Here is a 10,409-nt window from a genome sequence, read left to right as displayed (position 1 = left end):
CCCCCCCCCAAGAGAAAACCCCTCTCATTCTTTCTTCCTTTCTTAAAAAAAAAAAAAAACCAAAAACAAACCAACAAGAACTCATCTACAGTCTGGCATTTGATACATCAAACAGCAGCCCCTCATCCCACCTCTGTCATCTCAGCTTCTCATTCCCCAGAGAAATTCACTTCCAATTCTTATGGCTCTTTCTTTTGGCATCTGTCTTCATTTTTAAAATGCCATAGTTGCATTACTATTTCCTGCCTTTCAGATTTAGATATTATTTAAGGACTTCTTATTATGGAAGATGAAGCCTTGACTATACACCCTCAAGAATCTTCCCTTAAAGCAACTATTTCCCTAATCCTCAGCTTGAGAGCCAGAGTCCGGCCACTCGGCACAAGGACAGCTGAAACAGCAAGAGTACTTGACCGTGATTCTGGATTAGCCTGCTCTAGAAGTATGCATATACCACAGCTGCATCCCCCCGAGAGTATTTCAAAATTATCCTCTCTACGAAGATGCTGGTAACATTTCAAAAGAATCTATAGTGATAAATAGCCAGATTTTAATGGACCAAACCTTAGCAATAGGGATTTGGATAATAAAGATGGCCACCAAATTCAGAGTGTTCAGAGTTCTCTATAGCCCACTTTCTCTCTCTACCACCATCTTCAACAACTCTCTTCTTGGCCAGCCTCAAACCCTCTTGCCTCATGATCCCCAACTGCAGGGATCTGGAATTCAGCCTAAGCTGGGGAGCAATTGACTCAGCTCATCTACAGAGATAAGTGTTGGGAGCACAAGTCTACTGGGCCCCCCCTAGACATGCCAGTTGTCCATTTACCAAAGGACAACAGAGGCAACCGGCTCCGGGGCTTTTGGGCTCTGTCTCTCAAGTTTCCCAGCTCTGAAGGGGGTGGGGGGGAGGCAAGGCAATTCTTCGCAAATATCAAAAACTCCTGTCACAGAATGCTAGCTTCTTTTTTGTTTTATCTTCTTTACATTATTCAGCTTATAAATAGGTACTAAATAACCCGGACAGTGAAATGCCCTCCTGTAATCACACAAAATAGATCTTTGCTCCCTAGGTGTTTGTGCTCAGTTGGACCCACCATTATAACCGAGGCCCCCAGCGAGTGGAGAGACCTGTGAAGGGACGACTGGGGCAGAGGGAGAAAGGAGTTGGGGGGACAAGAAGCCTGAGCGGCCCCAGGGTCATGATGAGCGCCAGTGCTGGCAGGGGGCTCCAATCCCAACCACAGACGGACAGAAAACAGCTAAAGATCACCACATGAACCCACAGAGAAGCCCTCAAAACCATCCACTCTAAACAAACCTGAGGATCACACTAAAGCAAATACATAAATTCTAAAAACTTAGGATTGTGATTCACTATATCCGGGGTTCAGATTCTCCATTCATTGAACACCCACAGAGTGAAGTTTCACCAGCTTATAGAGACTCAACGACAAATGACCTGCTTACAATCTGGCCCTCAGAGGAAACAGTGCTGGCCATTGGCCACAAAGCGCCTGGGCTGGACATTTTCTTTTAGGAATGCAACTTGTTTTTCTATCCTGAGAAGTGAGGGGGACAAGCTGGCTTGGGACTGACCATAAGAGTTGGAAAGGCGTGAGCACACTCACTTCGTGAGTGCCCCAGTCCATTCAACCCCTTCATTAGGGAGCAGAGTGGAGAGCCCCTTCCTCTAGGTTTATTCCCTGTGTTAGTTTGTTTGCCATTGCTAAAATGGAATACCTGAGGCTGTCTACTTTATAAAGAAAAGAGGTTTATTTAGCTTACAGTTCTGGAGGATCAAGAGCACAGCACTAGAAGCAGCTTGGCTCTGGTGAGGGCAACACTGCAGGTGGCATTTCAGAAATGGAGGGAGTGGGCTGGGGTTGTAGCTCAGTGGTACAGCCCTTTCCTAGCACATGTGAGGCACTCACTGGTTTTGATCCTGAGCAGCACATAAATATAAATAAATAAAATAAAGGCATTGTGTCCATCTACAACATATATATATATATAAATAAAATAAAAATAAAGGTGGGAGCATATGCCAGAGATCTCACGGCAAAAGGAGAAGGCGGAGAGTCTGGGGAGGGGTCAGACTTACTGTTTTATACAAACTATCAGGGGTCCTACAGAAACCAAATTATTCTCAGTGCCCACGATGACCTAAATACCTCCCATCAGGTTTCACTGTTCCCTAACATGGCCACACTGGGGACTGGGCTTCCAATATGTGAGCTCTCAGGGGACATGCTCACACCATATCCAACCACAGCACTCCCCCAGTAGGACATCAAGGAATGCTGATACTCTTGTGCATCCACATATTGTCCGCAATATCCTGTTTTCCTCCTAGTCCCAAGGAATCTCCTGAAACAAAATAACCTCTGGCTCCAGTGGCAGAAACACAAAAGGTCTATTCCTGGTTTCTCGAGTTACAACTCTAAAGTTTTCCCATTCACGGGCTGTTCTCTTGGAAAATGATCATGATTCTGGTCCGTCATAAGTTGGAGCAGGTCTTATCATTATTTATACCCTTTCTTTGATAAATGAGTTCCAAGCTCTAAACATCTGTCTTCCAATTATTAAGTCTCAGGACACAACAAGACTCGGGAAGCTGTAGACTACACAGCAGATAAAGCAGTCGCTCATTTCCTTGGCTCTAGGCTTCAGACTTATTTACTATTTAGGGATAGAAAGTCTGGCCACAGGGAACTCTGAAAGAATGGGAACCTGGCATATAAGCCCCCCCCCCCCCTTTCCTAGGCTGTGGTTCATAAAGACAGGGCTCTTCCTGGGGAAGGGAGGTCCCATTATAAATAGGTCCTTGTTTGTAAACAAATGGAAATGAGGGCAGTTGACCATAGACAGGGGGACCTATGTGCAAGGCACTTCATTAAACAGAGCTCCTTCTCCAGTGAGTTTCCAAACATCTGGAAGCAGCAGGGCTGTTTCTAAACTTCCCCCCCCCCCAGGCATTCTGTGCTCTGTGGATCCCCTGTGGATTAAAGGACAAAACCAGGAGGGATTCTGGCTTCCATCATTCCTTTCCCTCTCACCCTCTCCCGATTCCATAAATCACTTCTGGCAGGTAGCTGGGAAGCAGCTGCAAAGGACAGTTTTGCTCTGGAGCACAGGAAGCCACCTTTTAACCCGCCTGCTGTTGTTTGTCTCCCGAAACGTGACAAAAGAACAGATGTAAGCAACATGCCAACTGTTGAGAGGATCTGCTCGGAGCACTGGAGGAAGCCTGTTCAGAGCCACATCACACCAGTCGCTCCAAGGAAGGACAACGGAGTTCATTTCCTGAAACCCCCACACACGCTCTGTTCACATCAGGCTGGGATGCACAACGCTCAGGCAACTCACTGCCCACATCCCTGCTTCTGCCTCTGCCCCTCTGGCTCCCTAGCTGTGAAGCCCCTTCCAGAACCCTGCTCAGATGCCACGGGAGGTTTATCTCCCAGTGAGGTCTTTTCTGAGCCCACACCAACCCTTCATCTCTAGACCAGACTGCTGTCCACAGTCTGCAGCTTCCAGGCCTCCTGGGGGTCTAGCCCCTCTCTGCAAACTACCCTGTTAACCTCCTGTCGCGTTGGAACCTTGGGTTATACACCACTGTGGCCCCCAAGCAGTGTCTTTTATATCTCCAGCTGCAAACTTTGAGTGCCCTGGGAAACAAGTTCAATAGGTTGCACCCAATATTTAAAAATATGGAATAAAAATCAGCTTACAAAAGATAGTCTTGGGAGAACTGGGTAACAATGAAGTAGACATGAGATAAAATTATGAAATTCCTATTAACTTTCTTAAGAGATCGTAATGGTGTTGTGGTTGTACAGGGAAATGCCTTATTGTTTTTAAAAAACATATCTTCATTGGTCTTTTTTGGGGTCAGTTTTAGGTTTACAAAATTGAGTGGAAAGTATAGCAAAAAAAATTGTGCACGTGGGCTCACATGCACACATATGTAATTACACATATTGGGACAAATCAAGCCAATGTGCCAGAATTTACAATTGCTAAATCCAGGTAGAGGGCACAAAGGTATTCATTATGTTATTCTTCAAAATTTTCTCAGTTTAAAATAAATTTCATAATTTAAAAAAAAAAAAAAAAGAAAGAAAAAAAAATTGGAATGCAGAGCATGAAGCGTGATTTGCTTTTAGGTATCCATTGAAGAGTGTGTCCTGGGTCACGCATTTTTTTATTGTGGGTCAAGGCCCTGAGTTTGAAAATGCTGCCCTAAAGCAATTTGCTTTCCTAAGCTCACAGTAGGTAGGCAATGAATTATTTGTTAATTAACTGCTAGAAGCCCAGGATTTAAATGAAGATGCAAGCTGAGAAATCAAATCTCCAGTTACATCTCATTAAGTCAAACTGTGTCACAACATGGAAGCCCCTTCCACCCCAGCACACTGTCCTCAGCTCAGCCTCCAGGCCTTTCTTATCAGATGCTGAATTACTCAACGAAAAGGGGGACTTCAGGCTTTTCCTCTCCAGGGAGGGTGTTAACAGAAGATTCCAAGCAGGGGCCCAACTGTCTTGGTTTGCCTGGACTGAGGTGTTCCACAGGACTAAGACTCTGGGTGCTAAGACCAGGACTGTCCTAGCAAACCAAAGCAGACGGTCACTCTAGATTTCTTTTTTCTTTTTAATATTTATTTTTTAGTTTTAGGTGGACACCATATCTTTATTTTACATTTATGTGGTGCTGAGGATCGAACCCAGTGCCTCATGCATGGTAGGGGAGCACTCTACCACTGAGCTACAATCCCAGCCCATCACTCTAGATTTCAAAGAAGCCTTAAGGACTCTGGATCTGGGAGAGTTGTCACTGCAGTGCTGTGTAGCAGAGTACAGCCACACAGGAGCGAGGGGCGAACCCAGTGCTCAGAAAACTGATACAAGATAGAGATACCTGACGGCACCCACCCAAAAACAGTTGATGCCTCACTGTAAGGTGTCTCTGGCAATGACAGAGAACCTTTTTGTTCTTAGTCATCACCTAATGTGGACAGAAAAGGGCAAAGGAAGCTTACTGTGAAAACGTCATCATCACCAAGCTCGGCCTCATTATGAATAGTGGAAGATGATGTTGTCGAGCCTAAAAGAGAAAAAGGTAATAAAAATGTGTCTCCAAAGAGTATAAACTAAATTCAATCACTTAAAACTTAAAAATTGCACTTTAATAAAACCACATTTCATCCTTTTCCCTTCATTTTTTTTTTTAGTGTTCTTTTTAGGTATACATGATAGCAGAGTTTGACATATTATGAATACATGCAGCATGACTTCCCATTCTTGGGGTTGTCCATGATGTGGAGTTGCACCTGTTATCCATTCAGAAATGAACATAGGAAAGTTAGGTGTGACTCATTCCAGTGTCTTTCCTATTTCCCTTCCCCCTTCATTCCCCTTTGTCTAATCCAATGAACTTCTAGTTCCCCCTTATTGTGTGTTAGCACTCGCATATCAGAGAGAACATTCAGACTTTGGTTTTTTAGGATTGCCTTTGAAGACTTCAGATAATTTACTAGCAAATGCCATAATTTCATTCTTCTTTATGGCTGAGCAATATTCCATTTTGCATGTATACATTTTCTTTGTCCATTCATCTGTTGAAGGGCATCTAGGTTAGCTCCATATTTTAGCTATTGTGAATTGAGCTGCTATAAATATTGCTGTGGCTGTGTCACTATAGTATGCTCCATCCTTTTTGTTTATGAATCACTAACAGAAACCAATTACTGGGGAATTAGTGCCTCTTTTTTTTTTTTTTGTTATACTGGGGATTGAACCCAGGGGTGCTTTACCACTGAGCTATAACCACAGTCTTTTTATTTTCTATTTTGAGACAGGATCTAGTTGAGGCTGGTCTCAAACTTACAATCCTTCTACCTCAGACTCCCAAGTCATTGGGATTATAGGTATGCATCACTGCGCCTAGCTGAATTAAATGCTTTTAACTTATTCTTTAACTACTTCTTCCCCGATGCTCCCTACATTAACTTTGCGAACTGTTCTCAGTTAATCTCTCAAACTTCTACACTGGCTGCTAAAGAACAGATACATAAAGAAGCACTATGGAGGGGAAAGGAGAACCTGACTACTTCTCTGAGGGGCATTCAGTAAGTCCAGCCTCTGTAGGGACCTCAAGGTCCCAGTAGTGGAGGGAGGAAAGCACTGAACTAGGACTCCCTGCAAGTCAGACCTGCCACAATCTTACTGCGGAGACAGGATTTCGCTTTGGTAAGTCTTTTCATCCACCACTGAGGAAGATCTGATTAAACAGCTTGAATGTTTGCACTTCCAGTTCCAAATTCAGTTACTGTCCTCTAAATCCCAACTGTGGGAGCCATGTTCTTAGAAGATATCCAGGCAATGGGCAGGTGAGTTTCCTTTGCTTTTGCAGGTCAAAATTAAGGCTTCTGTCAGAAACCCCAGCTTATTCCATCACAGAATGACTTAGTTTTTAAAGTTCTAGTTTACGAGAGAACAGCTAGGTAGTGTGTGCACACACAAAAAATTCCAGTGTGAGAATCAAATCCTGTATGTAACTTCAGTGATTAAAGTCCATGGATACAACGCAAACTTCTATCAATAATACAGAGGTTGATTCTCTGCAAACATTGAAAAGCTATATTTAATATCAACATCTAAAATATCTGCCACTTAACATTGTAAACCCTGGTTTTTAATCTCTTTTTGGCCAACTCATGGTTTTCATTAATTGATTCATGTTGTAGCTAGAATTGTCTTAGCTGTTAAATGTTAAATGATTTCCAAGACTTGCATTTTTTCTCCCTCATTCACAATCAATACTTCAGAACAGTTCCATTTCTTAAGCAAGCAATATATATATTCTTTTGTGATTCAATTCCCCCAGTTCTAAATCTGGTATTAACATGTTGCTTGATACTTCTTCAGAGGGCTCTGGCTGTAGCACCTTTAATTGTCTGATTAGATAATTGAATCTGAAACACAAAAATTTGTCCATCTGCACCTGGGGACTGTAGCCATGGTCATCATGAGAGTTGATGGCCCAAGGCTCTTCCAGGCCAGAATCAGATGTAACAATGCCTACACCATTTACTTTTTCTTTTTTTTAAACGAAGTCCATCATTCTCTCTTTTTAAAAAATATATTTTTAGTTGTCAATGGACCTTTATTTATTTCTTTATATGTGATGCTGAGAATTGAGCCCAGTGCCTCACACATGCTAGGCAAGCACTCTACCAATGAGCTACAACCCTAACCCTGCCTATATACACCATCTACAAAGAACGGCCTACACCAAACCAAGGACCTGGGGAGTGACAGATCCCTTTCCTTTTCAGTGGCCACTGTTCACTCCAGGCTTTGATTTTGGAATAGTGGACAGACCTGGTGTAAGCTGGGTCCACCGGAATGCATTCTCTACTTCTGAGCCAAGACAGACCAGACTAAAGTCTTTTTAATAGTCAGGACAAGGAGGAAAAAAAACAGTAAAAAATCCATTCACATGGACATCTGGAGTGCCTGCTTCCAGCTTCAGAGCACAGTCCAAAAACCAATCAGGATTACTCCCTTCTCTGAAATCTATCTCCTTTCCTCTGCATTGTCACTTTAATTATTCTCCTTGGAAGCTCTGAAAGTTTTGGCATCAACTGGCCCCCAAACCCTCCTGCAAAGAAACTATAAATATACGATGGCAGGCCACTGGAATGAAAAACAATCTGGAAACTTTCCACAGACCCACTAAAGGCCCAGTGACAAGTTTGATACCTTCTATGAGGTCTTCAATTGCTTTCCTCACTCCCCTGTCAAAGGCTCGAGCGTCAGCAGGGCTTTGGAAGGTAAGTCCAAACTTCCTATTATCGACCTTCCAATGATGAAACGTTGGATTGGCTTTGGTGTAGACCAAGTCCTTTCTTACATAGCATTCCAGCACCACCTGAAGGATGGAAACACACAGGCTGGTTACTCATGGAGCAGCCACGATGGTGTCTGGCTACAGAAGTCTAACAGGGGAACCATTGCCAGTGCTAACCCAGACCTTCCACCTGTGCCTCCACCGGGCGCCTTTCTACCAGGGAGGACACTTTGTTGCTTACTGACCACCTCATCATTGCTGCCCCTGGCCCTTGGCTCTTGTGAGCTTTCCTGTCCTGGCTGTCCTTTCACCACGTTCCTTTCCATCTCACAGATTCTTCTCCCCGTCCTCACTGTGGAGCACCAGTGAGACCCAGGTCTTTGATCGGCCCCATGTTGTGGCCTTTGTACTAATGGCTCTCAGCTTTCCCTCCTCTGACTTATTCGGTGGCTCCCACGACTCTTAAATCCAACAAGCTGAAAATCAGTCATTCTGAAATTTCTGCCACTGGTTTCCTCCTAAGTGCCTACATCTGGCAATGCCAACCCTTCTCTGCTCACTCTCTCCAGCTCCGAATCTCTGTGGTCGGTCGCCTTTGCTGCTCTGCTTTCTCTCTTCCCCGATACGACTGATCACCAAGTCCATTTCATGTCTCCGGTATCTTTTCTATCAACCCCATTTCAGCTGCTGCCATCCTGATCTGGGACTGTTAACGTTACATCTAGATTACTAGAACAATCTCCACATTTCTAACCATCTAGTTTCAGAACTGGCTTTTGCTGAGCTACAACCTTGACTGATCTTTTCCTCTCTAGATCAAGTCCCTCCATCTTTTTATCTCTAAGGCGGAAATAACACCAAAGTTATCAAGGAGACAAGAACATGCTCTGAAAACACTGAATAAATGAGAAACTTAACAGGGCCGCACTCATTCCTCAGGGCACATCACACGAGGCTGTAGTCTGTACTCATCCTTGTTGCCTTCACCCTTGGGCATCTGACTTCACATCATTCTAATAGCCTCACTTGCATTGATCTTGTTCCCCCTAAATATAAATATTTCAAGATGTATCATAAAGTAACACCCTGTGTCTAGAATGGTGTTATAAAGAAACTAGTATTGTATTTTTAATATTGTATTTTATAGAAAACAAGCAGGACTGCAATCATGTGACTATAAACTTCATTCTTTATTCAGGATAAAACCAAACTATTCACAATATCTATTCCTTCACTATAAACATCATAATGATTTTGCTGAGTTTTAATAGCCTTGATCTTGTTCTGGCAAAGCTCTGCAATTAACACAATGTGATCTTGTTAATTTAGACTAAATGAATGGCAAAAGTACAAGCCTGTTCGAATTAGTATAAATTTAAATAAGCAATGTGTTCAAATGAGTAGAAATTCAAGAATACCTCAAAGCAAAAAGAAATTAAATGCTGCCTAATAAACATTCTTGAAGTTGGTAAAGAAATAAAAATAATATTCAAGTTGGCACACATTAGCGGCCCAAAGCAGTTAACTTTACAACAATGTATTGAAAGAAGACAACAGTCCACTCACCCGATTCTATTTATGATTAAACTGCTAATTATGGCCATTTCCCCCTAAGAATAGTGCAATGATTAAATGTCAGCCCAGCCCCATTCCAAATTGGGGAAATCCAAATAACCAAGGCTTTAACTAACAAATGTTATCTATTTTAGAATTTAATAGTCTCAATTGAAAGTCTCAAAATAAACTTTTTGTAAAAACACAGACTCTTTTTCCATATTTTTAGGGTGAAAAAATTAGTCTCTGGTTGACACTAACTTTAAAAATTATTCCCAATGCATATTTTCTTAGAAAATTTTAAGTAAAACAAGGTTTGTCCACTTAAATTAGGTGATAGAGAAATTAGATACTATCTTATGATGTCCTCTTAAGCAAATTAATATCTTTATGTAGCTAAGTTTAACAGCAAAAACGAAAAAAGTTCAGATGCATTCATCTTTACAACAGATATTCTTGTTGGAGTTTTTAAAAAAAACAGACACAGGAAATAGACGTTGTAAAGAGTTAAAAGTGATTTAGATGAACACAGGAACCTCCTGCTTGCTTTTCTCCTGCCTCACCTTCAGGCCTCTCCATTTCTAGTGTCACCCCATTGTCATTATGGTGAGTAACACCTAGTTCCCTTGCTGTCTTCTTCAGATATACACAGCAGTTTGTGTGTGTGTTTAAATGCAGCCACACCTATAAACTGTCCACAACTTGCTTTTTATTTTCCTTAAAACTTTAGGGACTGGGCTGTTGCTCAGTAGTAGCGTATGTGCTTATTAGCATGTTCAAGGCCCTAGGTTCAATCACCAGCACCAAAAAAAAACCAACAACACAACGTCTTAAGAGATATAGGAAGGTAATAATGGTTCTCTCCAATGGCTGTGTGGTATTTCCTCAGTGTGGATGTATTACATTTTTTCATGAACATTTAGGTAATTTGCAACTGGTCACTTTTATAGACAAACACCACAACCTACATCCTTATACATTAAAGGTTTTCAGAGTTTAG

General features: G+C 42.3%; 1 protein-coding gene across 1 annotated transcript in view; it reads right to left on the bottom strand.

Moving 5' to 3' along the window:
- Spred2 (sprouty related EVH1 domain containing 2) overlaps positions 1 to 10,409 on the bottom strand; it is a 52,426-nt gene that overhangs the window by 15,709 nt on the left and 26,308 nt on the right. The window contains exons 3-4 of the mRNA XM_048804211.1: positions 7,768 to 7,936; positions 5,043 to 5,107 (exon numbers count right to left, since the gene is read on the bottom strand). Coding sequence (XP_048660168.1) covers positions 5,043 to 5,107; positions 7,768 to 7,936 — 234 coding nt within the window. The remainder of the gene's footprint in view (positions 1 to 5,042; positions 5,108 to 7,767; positions 7,937 to 10,409) is intronic.

Source organism: Marmota marmota, unplaced genomic scaffold (genome assembly GCF_001458135.2).
Source record: "Marmota marmota marmota unplaced genomic scaffold, marMar, whole genome shotgun sequence".
Taxonomy (NCBI): Eukaryota; Metazoa; Chordata; class Mammalia; order Rodentia; family Sciuridae; genus Marmota; species Marmota marmota.
Note: the sequence above shows the minus strand (reverse complement) of the source record. Positions and strands in the feature narration are given on the sequence as shown.